The 16,554-nt window shown below is 33.4% G+C and overlaps 1 protein-coding gene across 1 annotated transcript in view; it reads right to left on the bottom strand.

The window, feature by feature from the left end:
- Window positions 1–2,709: 2,709 nt before the first annotated feature.
- Window positions 2,710–16,554, bottom strand: part of LOC129219071 (CTD small phosphatase-like protein 2) — a 36,824-nt gene continuing 22,979 nt past the window's right edge. The window contains exons 7-9 of the mRNA XM_054853390.1: window positions 16,295–16,421; window positions 11,351–11,446; window positions 2,710–4,639 (exon numbers count right to left, since the gene is read on the bottom strand). Of these exons, the coding sequence (XP_054709365.1) occupies window positions 4,574–4,639; window positions 11,351–11,446; window positions 16,295–16,421 (289 nt within the window). The 3' untranslated portion in view covers window positions 2,710–4,573. The remainder of the gene's footprint in view (window positions 4,640–11,350; window positions 11,447–16,294; window positions 16,422–16,554) is intronic.

The raw sequence follows: 16,554 nt of genomic DNA, 5'->3' as shown, positions 1-16,554 counted from the left end.
ATTATTTTCTTTGCTAACGAAACGTCATATCCTTTCAAAATATAAACTAACTTGGTTTTGCCAACATCTACACCAGAGTACATTCAAAATGAGAAGAAAAAAGAAACATATATTATGAAAAATGAAATCTCCCCTTTGAAGTTGAACGATTTACTTCTTGGAAATTTGACTCCCTAAAAGCGCCAATGTTCCAAAATCGGAACATGCTATTTTGAACGGGTACACCTTTTGGAAATATCATTACATTTCTACAAGCATTTTAAAATCATACATTGAAGTATTTTTTCACAACTATAATAAATATCATCACATTTTCTGAAAAAGCTAATTTTTGGTAAATTTTATAAGAAAAAGTTGCAAAAAGCTAAAAAAACACTCATCTTTGAAAAATCGCAATAAATAATTGAAAATATATTAACAATCAAGCAGGAAATCAAAAAATACTTTGAAATAAGACTAAACTGTATTAAAAAAACTTGTTTATTTTAACGTTATTTCTTGGAAAAAATTTCAGTTAAATATGATGTTCCATTTTTGGAACATTGGCGGGTAAACGGTTAATAAAATAAATAAATAAACTGTTTATATAACTTCTCTCCTCCTTTTCAACAACAAAAGAAAATGGCTGCAAGTAAACATTTAGCTAGTCTAAGCACTTCTGTTAAAAATATATTTTTCCATAAAATTATTCCTTGGTAATGAACTGAAACATTTTTGTTTCCAGTTAATTTTCTTCAAATTTCAAAATTATGATGATTTACCTCTGAAAAGGTCCCAATTATTTTTGTTTAAGAGTAAAAAACTACTGAATTTTAAAGTACAGATTAGGGGACAGCCGTTTCCCCCAAAGCAGAATACTTTGTGATGTTCTGCAATGCAGAGTTACTTAACAAAAATTACTCTGCAAGATAAATTCATACATTATAAATTTACCTTCAAAACATTATCAAAGGGTAATGAATTTTTAAAAAGTACTGGTAATTAAATGCCACAAAAAAGGATGTTTTACATACTTTCAATCAAAATTATTTTTCAGTGTGAAGAGTATGTATAACTGCAGCATTAATCATTTCATTTTAAGAAGGAAGGATGACTATATTTCAAAAATATTTATAATAACACCTTAATAACATTCAAAACTTAATCTCTTCATCAAATTTCAGATAATTTCAAAGCTTTAAAATATCCTGTTCTTTTGCATATGTTATAGCATGACTTACAAGCAAACGTTACTTTTTTCTGGACTAGAGAGCAAATAGAATAATATGAGTACAATCATTTTTTTTTACTGTAGAACAGTATATGTATGAATATTTTGAAAATGGTTCAACTGTTTGCCTGATGTATATTGCCATTGAAATGCGTCGGATTGTTCAGTTGAAAGTATGTCATTTACAATATTAAATAATTTGAAAATCTTTTTACAAATGCATAAATAAATAAATAAAATGCATAAATAATTTTAAAGCTCAGTTCATCTTACAGCTTTTAAAAATTCTTTAGCTTTTTAGGAAACATTTTCAGGGAGAAACTATTCGGTTTAAACTGGGGGTCTCCTGCTTACCCGCGGCTCACATCTGGTACTTGAATAGATTGTCTGCATACAAAGCTTACAAACTGATAAAAAAAAGGTTTTATTTGATAATATACTTTTTTTTAAGCATTAAAAAAAAAGGTCAAAAAAAAAAAAAAATGCTGAGAGCTTCATTAATATTAAAAAAATATTTAAATGTGGGTGCATGGTCAGAGGAGATAGTGTTTACTAGACCATCTGAACTGAAAATATTGCTGAATTGTTAGCCCACCTTGCTTCCAAAAATTCACAATGGGGCCCTTGAGTAAAAAAGGTTGGGACACGCCTGGTTTAAACCATGTCAACCCTGCATGACATAGAAAACAATATTGCTATCATAAACATAAGCAAAAGCATAAATGCAATAAATATTTAATTTAAAAGCCTGGAAGAGGTATAAATCTGATGACATTCATAACAAACTGCGTAAGAACAAAGGTCAATTAGACTTCATTGGAATATTTTTTAACCACATAGTGTTCCAAGTACTTGTAGGTGCAAAGCTCCAAGTACTTTGGGCAAAACTGCAGTCTCTGGATGCTGCAACGAGCTATTTAAAATTTGCTTGCAATTATACTATTGCTCCAGTTCTGGGCAGTAACTTATAGCTTTATACTCTAGCTTTTATTTTCACTTATAAGGTGAGGTCTGTACCACATTTGCAGATCTCCTCGCTGGCATACTAGAATATCATAACAATCAGTGTGAAGATATACTCTGCTTCTTTAAGATGTTTTTTCCTCAGTTCTGTTATGGTTATTCCAGAGAGACAAGGGCAAATCTGGAGTCTCTGAAGATGTAACAAGCTTCTTTTTGTATTTGCTTGCAAGTCTGCCTTAGTTTTGGCTTTGGGATGCAGTGGCGTAGCTAGACCCGACTTTTTGGGGGGGGGGGGGGGTTACTTCTTTTATATATATATATATATGTATATATATATATATATATATATATATATATATATATATGTATGTGTGTGTGTGTGTGTGTATAATTGCTTGGATATTTTTTCCTTTTCTTCTTTTTTTTTCTTTCTCTTCTCTCTTCTTTTTTCTCTTTTTTTTTTGAGACTAACTTTTCGGGGGGGGTTTTGTCCCCAAACCCCCCCCCCCTTAGCTACGCCCCTGTTGGGATGGAATTTTGTTGTTTTATACAAGTACTATAATTTTTATAACCACCTTTTGAGATAGAGTTGTACAATGTTTGCAGACCTTCCGCTGGTGAGCTGAAATATTACCTGCTGAAGTACCTGCATGAGCTTATTAAGAGGTTATTTTTTCACCTTCAGCTCTGTTATGGTTTATTCTAGATAGATGAGCCCAATTAGGATAAAACTGCAGTCTCTGAAAGCTGTAATGAGCATCTGGTATTTGCATGGGAAGTACAGACAACCAAATCCTAAGGCCGATCTCAACTCCATAAGGCATGTGAACAAATATAACTCTACACATTAAGAGAATTGCTGACTAGAAACCTGAAATAAAGGCTAGGACAAGGAGCAGCAACAGTATTTCAGCAATTCCAGCATGTTTTTACTGTCAACTCGATTTTAGTTAAATGCTGATTTTAATATGCTGATACACATTAGATATAAATAATAGGTATTATAACCGCTATAAATTCATAAAAGAATAAAATTACCAATAAAAACTCTAAATTTTAGTTAATTTAACTCTACTGCTTGAAAAACGTATTGCTTTTATTCAGGTTCTTATTGCCTTGATATATCAAGAAAAAGTCCTAACAAGACATAAAATCATGCGAAAAGACTTTTCTGCAGTTATAGATTAAAATACATTAAACTTAATGATTTCAATTCTGCCTTACACTTATCAATAATATTTCTAATAACAAAGTTTTTAAAACACACTAATGGTCATTCCATGTCAAGTGTCCCAGATTCAGACAAGGTCCCCACTCGACCCTCTCCAATTTTCATAATATTTTTATTGGACATATAAGACTTACAACTTGCTATGCTAAATTACAGCTCCATAAGTCGTATGGTTCTGCCAATATCCCAAAGTTTCGTAAAGGTCTCTTTTTTTTTCATGTCGCGACTGAAACGATAAAAACGCCCAAGTTCATTGCACGAGACCTAAGATGGTTACAAGACTGATATTTGGTGATTCTGATCAACTTTTGGGGGTAGAAGAACCCAGTAGTATAGCAAAAGCTCTATTCATGGTGGATTTTTCATTATTTGCTGCTAAAGTAGGCTTAAAATAGCTTTTTTACAAATTCAAACCATACATCACCAGCTTGCATCTGCTAGGAGAATTGTTTTTCTCCTAGCAGATTCGTGTGGCGTGTAAGGGAGAGGTTAGAATAGTTTTATATGTACATCCAAATAAAATTTCATGAAAATTGGAGAGAGGGTCAATGCGGACCCCTTTGTCACTTGACATGGAATGACCCCTAATGAAAGATAGCTGAATAAAAGAGAAACATTCATATTAGCTCTCTGAACATAAATATTCTTAAAGCAAAAACACAACAAATTTGTACTTTAGATGTAGACTGTTATTACCAGTTAGCATCATTTTTTTTTACATTTAAATACAAAACAATTTATTTAACATGATTGGCATTTGAATCAAGATCATCAAAAATGTAGGTGTTTGTTAGATATGACAGTCTAGTTCTGGCACACAGAAACATAACGAAAACATAAAAATCAACAAAATTATCAATTAAAATTCATTTAAGTGATTTAATAAAACAAAATTTATCAATAAGTAAAATGTTGATTAACTATTTCAATATTAAAACTTTCTATCATTTTAAAACTATACATGTTATATACTTAAAACATCCTAGCAAAATCTTTGCAATTGTACAACAGGTGGCTAAAAGCTTTTGTACAGTTAAATTAATTTTCTTAAAAAATATATGCAATGCAAACATCACAATAATCTATATACAATGAAAATGAGTTTTGTACATTAAAATCTGAATATTGTAAAAAAAATGACTTGAAACTAAGTTAACACTTGAATAAATTCAATCTGGAGGTAAGAAGCTTGATAAATGATACTTTCTACGAATATGAGGTCTGACATCTTCATTCTAAAAATTAAAAAGGCAAATTTAAAATTGGAAAGTATAAAACTCATTTACACAGAAAAAGGTAAACATACAATTATGGGGAAAAAAATTAAGTCTGGAAGATTGAACAAAAAAGCGTCAGTTTAAATTAAGGTAACAGAAGTACAATGATGAAATAGGGTGGTTCAAAATACTTTTTTTTTAGCTAGAGTCCAGGACATCCCCTATTTTTTTTTTTTTTTTTTTTTTTTTTTAAGACTTTAGTAATAGTATTATGCTGTAAAAGTTTTAGCTTCTTACTCAAATTTTAAGAGGGGTGCTCAATGAGGCCATTAATTTAACATTAGCCGTAGCATAGAAAATGCCACAAATTTAGAAACATTTAATTTCCCCAGCTGTTTTTACTTCCTTTTACAAAAAAGGAAGTATTGTATTTTCAAAAAACTTTCACAGTCAAAAATCAACCTTAATTTCCATTTTGCTCACCCCTGAATGAATGTTGAGTTTTTTTTTCGACTCAACTACACATGGATAAGTGCCTAATAACCATTTTGATGATTCCCAAGAAAAAACGAGTTTTCTTGTGGCGTCTGTATGTACGTATGTATGTTGCATAACTCAAGAACGGAATGTCTTAGAAAGTTGAAATTTTGTATATAGACTCCTAGTGGGGGTCTAGTTGTGCACCTCCCTTTTTGGTTCGCATTTCGGATACTCCAAAAGGTGGTCTTTTGCCTTTTTTTTGTGGGGAAATCATTGTTAATTTCGATGTAAACCCATGTGGTGTAATAATTTGGCGGACACTTGGCGATATATCGCCAGTCTTTTGGTCGCCAAATTTGGTCACCAACTTGGAGACAAATTTGGCGATTAAAATTTTTTTTAAATATATTTTTAAAAAATCTGGTTTCAATTTGGCCACTGTTGGTGATATTTAGAGAGTAAACTATTGAATCACATTAAAACTGCCAATAATGAGAAAATGACATTAGAGTAAAAGGAAGTCATGTGATGCACACATCAGCGCGTTTTTGTAGATAATTATTTTATTGCATATAACAGTGTATATTATAATATGTAGCATAGTTTTTTCAGTTCAATGTAGTTTTAACCCCCCCCCCCTTCCCATACTTATGAAGTTAGAGGGAGGTCTAATAAAATCGAGGTGTGTCCTGTTATCAAGGAAAAACTTTTTTTTACATGTATTTTTTTGAACCACCCTATGCTGCAAAATTTATTTTGTAGCATAAATTCTTAATTTTTAAAGCAGGAAAATAAGTTTTTTTCAGAAGAACACTTAACTTTCTACAGTAAGCATTCCTGAACAAAAAATAAAAGCTAAATAATTTCTAAAATACACTTAAATAGTTGTTTTGAACAGTATGAAGTTGAAAAGTGCAATGAAATTTTTTTCTTAAATGTGGAGGGTTCAGGGCACTGTTTCACATGTGATGCAATAAGAACTGAACACTACGATCAACAGTTTTATTTATGTGTAAGATTGGGTGAGTGTGTACCAAACAATATATATGTCACCGTAAATAATATAAATTCAGGGATTTTATATAATCCCTGGTGTATTTTTTATCAACAATAATGTGATAAATTGAATATTTACTAATCTTTATGAAATTTACCGGGTGAATTAATATAATCCCTGACTCATACTGGGGAATGTAATGAAAGTCGATACTTAGCCAAAATTTGCTTGCTTTGCTCAGGTACTTTGTTTTTTCTATGCTGTATAGAATTTCTACCTGCCGAAGGTCACTGACTTTTTGTATCAAAGTCGGATGCACTTGTCTGCGTTTGCACATAGGTTGAAGTTTTCAGTAAGATTTCAATTTCAGTTTAATACAGTAACCCCTCATTAATTCCGACCCTATTAAATCAGTTTCAATTAATCCGGATAGCCATTTAGATGTACATACTGCATAAATAAAATGCAAGTTAGCATCATAATGTATTTTTGTAGGCCGTATTTTGTATTTTTGTAATGTATTTTTTAAATTCTCTTTTCAGTTTCATGTTCCATTCCCTTGCATTCAAAATACAATTTGTACTACATACAGTAGTTTGTTTATGTACCTTGGAGCAATTTAACGTTTATTATCTTTAATCCATACTTTCATTAATACAGATAACTAAGATCCCCTATTAATCCAGATTTATGAGGTTTTACTGTGTTTTTGATTTCGTGCTGACAAGACCTATTTTTCGAGGTGTTTTCTCAGAATTGCAATAAATATATTTTTCATAAACTTGGACCATTTTGCAGCCCCCCCCCCCCCCCCCAACTGATGTAATATGGGATGGAACACACCTTCTGTCCCCCTACCCCTGTAGTGATGCTACAGATTACATTATTAATGATATTATCTAATTTGTTCTAAGATACTTAATGAAAGTAAAGTAGCACCAATTTTATTAGTTTTTGATTGAAATACTTTTGTAAGTTTTGATCGATATCAAACCTTATTTTAAAGGCAAAGTAATTTTTAGTGTTAATAATATAAATTTTTTGCAATTACATCCTCGTTACTCCACAAAATTGTTCAAATTTATAATATTCCCCCGTCACGAGTCGGGGATTGTAAAATAAACCAGTAAATTTAATAAAACATTGAATGAATCACATTTACCAAATATATTGGTGATTGTGTATAATCACTGGTGATTATATACAATTACCAATTTCTCACTTACAGTAACATATACACTACATAATTGCTGCATGAAAATAAGTTTTTCGTATGTTATAGCAACATTATATCCATTTTTTAATTTAATAAAATGACTAAATAATTTCTTTTCGCCCAGAGTTACACGCTCAAAATAATCTTGTAGTCTATGTTATTCATAGTACAGTCTACTCTCGATAAGTCGAAGCCTTATAACTTGAATATTCTTTCATCTCGAATGTACTCTTTTCAAATCAAAGTTTTCACAACAGCTTTGATTTCATTTTACTCATATAAATGCAGCCAAAATAAGAAATTTAAAGTTCTTTTCCCCTTTAACACACTGCTTCACTTATCAGTCAGCATGAGGGGATAATTTATTTACAATAATGCTCCTTAATGCGCTCAGTGTTAAAAGGTTGCATGAAAAGTAGCCCAATGGGCAACTTTTTGCCGTCGCTGATGACCTAAAATATCATTGCTGGCTAATCTTTGAGACTTATGTTTGTTGATGCGGACTGGGTGGAAAGAAAGATTATTTGAATAACGATGAGGAATTTTTACTACTACCATATCATCAGCAAGTATCAGCTTTTGTAACTATTTTACTGCAGTACCTGGAAAATTTCGAAAATGTGTACTAGTCGAACTGTGGTTACAAACTTAATGATGTTTTAAGATGCATTTAAAAAATGCAAGCAGTCAGAAAAAACTTCTATTATCGAAGTAATAAAAGTCATTCTCAGTGAAGATATTTTTTGTAGTACTGATAATTAAATTTATCCAAACAATAGGTGTTATAGGCTATTTATTATGAACTATTCCTGAAAATATAAATGAATAAATAAAAATTATTCTTGAGATGGCTGGGAAAGGAATTTCCAATAACTCTAACTATTAACTATTCAAAGGTTTTAGCCAGTCCCGCAGGACTTCCTGAGATATCAGTAGTACTTATTTAATCACCTTCATCTGACTGGGCTCAAATCCGAATCATCTCCATTCGAAAACTCAAAACTTTCAACTAATGTTACAAATTTCAATGAAAAGAGAAAAAAAAAATAAGAAAAATTATAGAAAAACATGCAAAAATGTTTAGAAAACATTTCGAATAAAACAAAAAAAATTCCAATTGCCATTGAATCCCAATTACTACAATGTAATATTCCAGTGATTTTTTTTTTCTTTAAATTAGTGAAGAGTACAAATACAAAGAAAACATATACTTCAAAAATGTGTGTTGAATGACAAAAAAGTGCCCTTTTTGGGATGGAAGACATTTTGTTTTCACTCAAATTGGCACTAGAATTCAGTGATTACAGTGTGGCGTGGACATGGAGACAGGTCTCATCCGTCAGCAAATGTGGAGCGCACCACCGCTCGACAACGTGGCATCATGGTTTGAGGAGCTATCGCATATGATACTACATCACCTCTAATTTGTATTCAGGACACTGTGACGGCCAAATGGTGCATGCAGAATGTGCTGCAATCTGTGGCAATCTCTTACCTTCAGGGGTTGCTAAATGTTCAGCAGGATAATGCCCTACCACATCTCCCAACATGCTCTACAAGGTGTACAGATGCTTCTGTGGCCACCGTTCTTTTTCGATCTGTTACCAATTGAACACCTACACGTGTGGGATGTGATTGGACGCTGTTTGCAAACTCTGTCCGTTCCTTCTTCAGAGGATAAACTTTGGCAAATGGTTGACAGGGAATGAAGAGACGTCCCTCAGGACAACACCCACACTCTTTTTGACTCTGTCTCTACACGTGTTTATTCGTGCATTGCCGTTCGAGGTAGTCTCACATCCTACTGAGTTGACGCTGTTCTCATTCTGTAATCTGAATATCGGTTCAAAATTGAAACCACTTATTGTTCCCTGCTGTTTCCGTATTTATGCTCTGGACCACTCCTTCTTGGTGTTGCATTTTCAGTGCCAAGCAGTCTATGTTTGATGCAATCACGAATTCTGAGAAGGCCCTACTTGTTGGGTGTTTCGTTTGACAAATGGCTTCTGTTTTCTGGAATAAAATTTTTTTTTTGATACCACACCTTCTCAACTTTACAATATTTTTTAGACAAAAACAACACTTAAACACACAAACCTCTGAGAACATGTCCCTCCTCCTGGGTGGAGGTGGTGTGTGTAAGTGCCGACATGTGTATGACAAGGAAGTCACCACCCAGGAGGAACAATGGCCAGTGGAGTGTGCTGCTGGAGGAGGCCCAGGACCTGAGGAGTGGTCCTGCACAGCGCTGGTGGACAGGGGCACTCACGGAGCTTCCCCCCCCCCCCACCATCCAAAATTCAAAGGTACATGTACTGCAGTCAAAGTAAGAGTAATAAGTTGTTGAATGCTAGAAAAAATGGTAAGCCTTTTATGTATTAATAGAAAATACGCAGTGGGGGGGGATTTAAAAAATAGCTTGTTTTGCCTTGACATAAAGTTGTTCCAACTCCCAAAAGGGCCCAAACCTAAAATAGCTAAGGACCTTGTTAAGTTCACATCGGGCCCTGCCCATAGAGTTTTGTTTCCAAAACAAACCCTCTGTTTCCAAACATTGCCTCTTCCTTTCAGATTGTTCATCCAATTTTGCAACATTCTAACTTGAAAAACACACTTTTTAGACAATCTTTGGTTCAGGAACCTTCTGTTAAAAATTTACTAAAATTGAAGTCTTGAGGAATAACTAACGGCATTTTTTCAAAATTGTAGGCTTTAAAATGTACTTTAATCAATCTTTGGTGATGTTAGAAACAGTAGAAATTCAACAGTTTTCCCATAGATTTTTTTTTGAATTGAAATCTTAAAAAAAAAAAAAAAAGCGATTGTAGTGGTCATCTTCATAACAAAAGAAAAGTTACGGAGTTCAGGGAAACAACCCTCACTACTTCTCGATATTCTAGTTTAAAAAGCGCAAATTTAGACATTCTTTGGTTATGTGAGGCAGAGGTAAAGTTTGGGATCCATAAGTATTTCCAAACTAGTTTGAAAACTACTAGCTTAGACAATTTTTGGTGATGTTAGAAGGACATGTTTGGGGGCCGGCTCATGTAAAATTTTCAGAAATTAGATCTTAAGATCTCATTTTCAGACTCATTTTGATGAATGATGTCTTTGTAACTTTTTTAAAATTTAAATTAAATTGAAATTGAATGAACACTCTATTTTTCACCTTCTGGTGGTGCTATTGCATGCGGCAAATGTCCCCCCTTTGAGCCCCCCCCCCCCCCCGTCTAGCCCCTGCAATACTTTTTTTTAGTTAATGTATAATAAAATCGAAAAAAAATACGAAAAATGAAAATAACTTTGGATAATGAGAAAGCTTTTCACATAAACTTGCAACCAAAAGAGGGAAGTCTGCATACACCAACAGTTACAGATGAGACGGGCTCAGCCCGGGCCCAAAGTGGGCTTGAGCTCTAGAACAAAAAATAGGTTTCAGACTCGAGTGGGCTCAGACTCAAGCAAAGATATTCAATCGTCGATCGCCAAACAAATTCAAAGCAAATAAACATTTTCCTACTGTGAGAAAATGAAAGGAACATTTAAATCAGTTCAATCAATGTGAAAATTAAACTGGAAAAAAAAACAGAAAATAAATTAACGCATATTTATAGGGATTTTTTGTGATTACTATTGCAATATGTCATACAGTATTGCATTTGAAGTGAAGTATTTTGAGAAAATTTAAAAACTTCTGTTAATGAAGAACATATGAAATATTATTTTTCATTAACAGAGAGATCATTTCAGACTGTAGAAGGCTTGGTTTTTGATACAAGAAAGTTTCCTTCGGGTTCAGATTTTGGTCCGAGACAATATCACCCGGGCTCGGGCGGGCCCAGGCTCTCAAAAATGAGCCCGAACTCATCCCTACCAACGGTTGGCAGTTGTTTTTTCCCCTATTGTTTTCCATTCTTCTGCGCTTTCAGAATAATTACAATCATACCAAAATTCACTACAACTTGTAAGAAAGTGTTTTTTAACACAACAATTAAAAACAGGAAAGTATAAATAATGAGAAGAATAAAAGGCTTACCAAATAGACTAAACTCTCCAGAAAAGGAATTAACTTCATTAGTTCATTATCAGCTTTGTTTGCAAACCAACTCTCGATAGGGATGCCATTTTCTAACTAAAAAATTTTATAGATTTGTATGTTTTCAACTGCTAGCAATAAAATCTTACCATTTTAAAAATTAGAAATAATTAAATAAAAACATAAGTTTTGAATTGTGTATGGTTTTAGAAGCGAAAAACACTTTTGAGCAGCAAAGTAACAGCATAAAATACAACCTTCATAAAGCAAAAATTAGCAATCGATTGCAGACACATATTTCCCCATTTCAAGGAATCCCTTTTTAAATGCAAAGTAGGAGAACAATAAAAATTACACCTGAAGCCGAAATTTATTACATAATTCCCTTCAAGAAAAAAATGTTAAGCAATAAATATCTTAACAAATCCTAAAAGCTATCAATTTCACTGTAAATAATATTGCAACCATACACTGCTAATTCATTTAGTAGAGGTTTCATTTACAATGGCAAATTTATTAACAGTAGTTTTGAGCTTTTTTATTGCAGAAGTTTTTTTTAAATGGAAATGGTGTGATAAATTTTGGCTCCAAGGTAAACTTATTTTGTTACTTTTTTTGTTACTTTCCAATTTTTACTACTTATAAGGTGTCTTGTTCCACCTCGTTGCTTTTCTTGGATGACTTTACAGCCTAAAGCTTACAATTTTTTTTTTTTTTTTGCATTGAATAAAGCGATCTTGAAGGCAGGGCCGAATTTAGAAATTTCAGGACAGTAAGCCAGGCGTACCTGCAGGGGCACGGGCTGAACAGTACATTTAACCAAAGTGCTGTAGAATTGCAACTGTGCACCTTTTCTCTAATTACATATGATACAGGCATACATACATAGAAAAAACACACACATACATACACATAGTAAAAATAGCTGTTTTAATATTAAAAGACATCCTGCTATACACTTTATAAATTGCTGTTGATGTTAAAAATCTTTAACCAAAAAATTTAGGCTAGATTTCTATATAGTCTTATTTTTGGGGGACCCTAAGCCGGGCTTCATGGGTCTATAGATAAATCAGGCCCTGCTTGAAGGCCCAAAACATGTGCTGGGATGGGACACAATAGATACCATTTGAGCAGGAAAATTACTATTTTGGAGCAGACTGAAGCACATAAAATGCTATTTTTGCACAAGATAAAGCAATAAAAGAAACAAATTTTTAAACAAAACACATAAGTAAACTAACTATTTTAGAGCAGGAGAAATAGTGCTTAGGAACATGCTGAAATCCTGAAGCAAAATAGTGACAAGTTTGGAGCAAAATTAAAAATCAGAGTTGGTTATTTTGTGGGCAAAAAGGTATTTTTGCCAAGACATAAGCAAAAACTGATAAAAGCTGGCAAAAATAGCAAAAACCAGTTTATTTGAAGTGGAATCAAAACAGCAAATAAAATTATTTTTTAGTTTGCTTCTTAGAAAATAAACAAAACTCTTCAAATAAAAAAAATACCATTCCCTCCTCTAGCAGTATTTCAATTTTCTTATATATTTTTAAAATCACCATGCTCCTTCAGCATGGCTGAAAAAAATGTAACGATTATGTTACACCTCAATTATCAAGAATTACTAGATGGAATAGTCAGTTGACTTTCCCATGAACTTTTAAACAAATTCATAACTTGTACATAACCATTTGCAGGAAGTAAACCAAAACATGATTTTAAATTTTTGATACAAGTAAAAGGCATCATTAAATAATTTAGAAAAATATTGAAATACTTGCAGGATGCAAAAAGATTGAAATCTCAAATGAGGCATACAACTTTTGGCACAGCATGTGTCTGCCGTCGTTGGCATGATTCCAAAGCATACATTTTTGGCAGATATCGCATAAGATGAAGATTCAAGGAGGGGGAAAATAGAATAAATAAGAAATCGGAGACTGAAAATTTAAAAAAATTTTCATTCTTTTCCGATTTTTGAGAAAAATAAGTCCTGAAAGAGGCAAAAAAAAGGAAGAAAAAGGGGAAAGGTTTTAACAGCCAACAGAAAAAGCCAGGATTCCGGCAAAAGCCGGAAAAATCTCATCTCTGTCCTGCATCAAAAGCAGCAACAGCATGGCCAAAGGTATTATGCATTTTATGAAGTGAACATGTTCCTATATCAACTATTTTTATAGATTTTAAGTAATTTATTTTTCCCTCTTCATAACATTTTGTCTGTCACTGAAGAAGGACAACACATGATTTTTTGACAAATTTGCTAAAGCTGACACTATAGCATGAAATAGATCTTTGATTAATTTTCGATCAGTTAATATTTCTGAACAAAATAGACATTCCTTTTGACATTTTTTCGATCTGTAGATCTCGTTTTCAAAATGAAACTCAATTTTTATTTCCAGCTCCAGGCTGATGGGCAAAATCAGCAATTTTCATCGTTTCAAAAGCAGAATATGGCTACCTTTGGCATATACATGGAACTCTTTGGCGAGTTTTTTAAATCGAAGCTTTCACATCACCATTTTGGTGCAAAATTGGCAAATTTAATCATTTTGGGAGAAAGAATGTAGCAGGATTTTAAAATGAGAGCAATTGGAGCAGATTTTCCACCCCTGCACTAGGAGTTTTTAATGCATTTTTTTTTTTTTTTTTTCATTTTTTAACTTCTGGCCAAAAACTTGACAACCTCTAAACTACTGTTTTAGAGCAGTAAATCTTATCCAGCAGTAATATGAAAAAATATATATATGTGATAAGTCCCCCCCCCCCCCCCTTGCATTATTCTACTACTAGATGGTTTAAGAAATAAAGTGAAAATGAAAAGCTTCGACCAATAACTAATTTTCAGCGATTAGGCTCAAAACACAATACTTTTCCTGAAGTTTTAGCCAATTTAGCATTGTAAGATATGTTTGGGGTCTTTTTTCAGATTTTTTAGGGCACGTAGGTGCAATTTGGCTGGAAAATGAAACTTTTGGAGAAGCATGGTGCAAAAATTCCATTTTAGAGCAACTGTGCCAAATTGGCACAGCTGTCCCATTCCTGCAAGTATCTTCAGCCAATTGTGAATGAGTGCTTTATGAACATTTTATTTTATACTCTTACTATGTAGAGCATACTTTGAAAATAAAGAGTTACTTTCTCTGATAAAATTTTAATTAAATAAAACAATATTTATCACCTACAAGCACTTTTACAATTAAAAATTAAATGATTATAAACTTATTTTTAGTAGACATGCCTAACAGTTTAAAAAGTTGAAATAAATAAAATATTAAATTTCTAATGTAAAAGCTAAACCAGACATTAACTAATTCTGGAAGAAATACACTGCTCAAAACAATTAAAGGATATTGTAAGTTTTTGTACAAAAAAAGGCATTAGCAAATATTTTTTTTTGCATAGAATCAAAGAAGGGAGTTAAAAATGCAAATTCTTCTTAATTTCAAGCATCGCAGTATGCAAATTTTGAGTTTGACATCGAAAACGACGTTTCAGTGGCGGCGAATGAGATTTCGCTCTTAACTTATTGTATGACAAAGCAGAAAATAATGATCAACATTCAGTAAGTGCGTTGTTTTGATGAATGCGATGCCTCAACGAACTCATTCAATGGAATCAGAAGCTTCTAAAGTGGTAGTCAGGCTAGAGGGAATCCAAACACAAGCCAAGGCAAAAGAAGCTATTGGAGTTTTGCAAAGTGTGCTTTCTATGAGATGGAAACGGTTCTTAGAGACTGGAAATGCTGGCCGAAGATCAGGGCAAGGTCGCAGACGGTCAACAACGCTCAACGAAGACCGTTATTTAGCTTTAACGGCTCCGAGGCACCGAAGTATGAATGCCATCCCACTACAATGACACCTTCGCTCGGGTATTGGCACCACAATTTTGACACAAACTGTCCGAAATCGCCTTCACGCTGTAAGTCTGTATGCTCGTCGACCAATGGTCTGTGTCAGATTAGCTGCGAGACACAGTCGCGATACAGGGAGTGAGTAACAGAGCATGTGAATTGGAGAAGAAATGAATGGAGCAATATTTTTTTCACTGACGAGTCCCGTTCTTGTCTTTATCCATATAATGGCATATTTTCATCTGGAGGGAGCTTGACACTGGAAACAATCCAGCTTTCGCGCCCGAAAGTGTCAGATTTGGTGGTGGTGTGATGGTGCACGCTGGCATCTCCATTGATGGGCGCACCAATCTGCATGTCATTCTGAATGGAACTCTGACCGGTCGCCAAAGTAGGGATGAGATCCTCACACCTATTGTAGTCCCTTACCCTGCAGCAATTGGAAGTGATTTCATGTTAATGAACGAAAATTGCAGACCACATCGTTCTTACTTGATGAATGATTTTCTTTTGGTGGAAGGAATCATACGAATGGAATGGCCAGCGTGTTCCCCAGATATGAACCCAATAGAGCATGTTTGGGACATGCTAGGCAACGAGTTTTTGGACAACTACCACCTCCCCAAACTCTCCAAGAACAGGAAAGAGCGCTTCAGGAGGAGTGGAGCAGAATACCCCAGTCCCTCATTAATAACCTCATATTTTCCATGCCTCAGAGGTGTTTTACATTGCTGGCCGTCCAGGGTTACCATACTCCTTACTAAAAGCGATTTTCTTTTAAGAAAACTCCAATTTTTTATCGCTTTTCTCACACGCAAATTGCGTTTCTTTTCCCCTTTTGTACCCAAAAGTTGAAGAAACGTATTTTTTCCTGCCATAAAAATGTAATTTTTGTCTCAAATAGTTTATTAACGCCTGTCGATAATGTATCAATCATCCAAAAAGTTCTCCAGGTTTAAAATCAACCCAAAACCTCAATATTCTTCAATTGTTTTGAGCAGTGTATTTGCAAAAATCTCATAGTTTGAAAAAAAAATAACACTTTAATATTTTGAACTGAGTTTTAAAACTAAAAAATGAGCTAGGTTTACTTGGTATCCAAATGCTTGAGGGGAGTTGTCAATGATGATCGTTTTTGCAAGATCTCTTCCCAAAACAGTCAAATCCTTGATATAGTTTCCAGCAATACAAACACAATGTTCTCTAAATAGTCTATACCTAGTTTAGTAAATGTATTTTTTATTGATAATTTATGAATGCATCAGCTCAGAACTTTAAAAAATAGTTTCTAAGATTAAAGAAAATATTAAAATAGAATATTTTGAATTAAATACAAAAATTATTTTACTAA

The sequence above is a fragment of the Uloborus diversus genome, chromosome 3 (assembly GCF_026930045.1).
Source record: "Uloborus diversus isolate 005 chromosome 3, Udiv.v.3.1, whole genome shotgun sequence".
In the NCBI taxonomy this organism is placed as follows: Eukaryota; Metazoa; Arthropoda; class Arachnida; order Araneae; family Uloboridae; genus Uloborus; species Uloborus diversus.
This window is presented reverse-complemented; position numbering and strand designations above follow the sequence as displayed.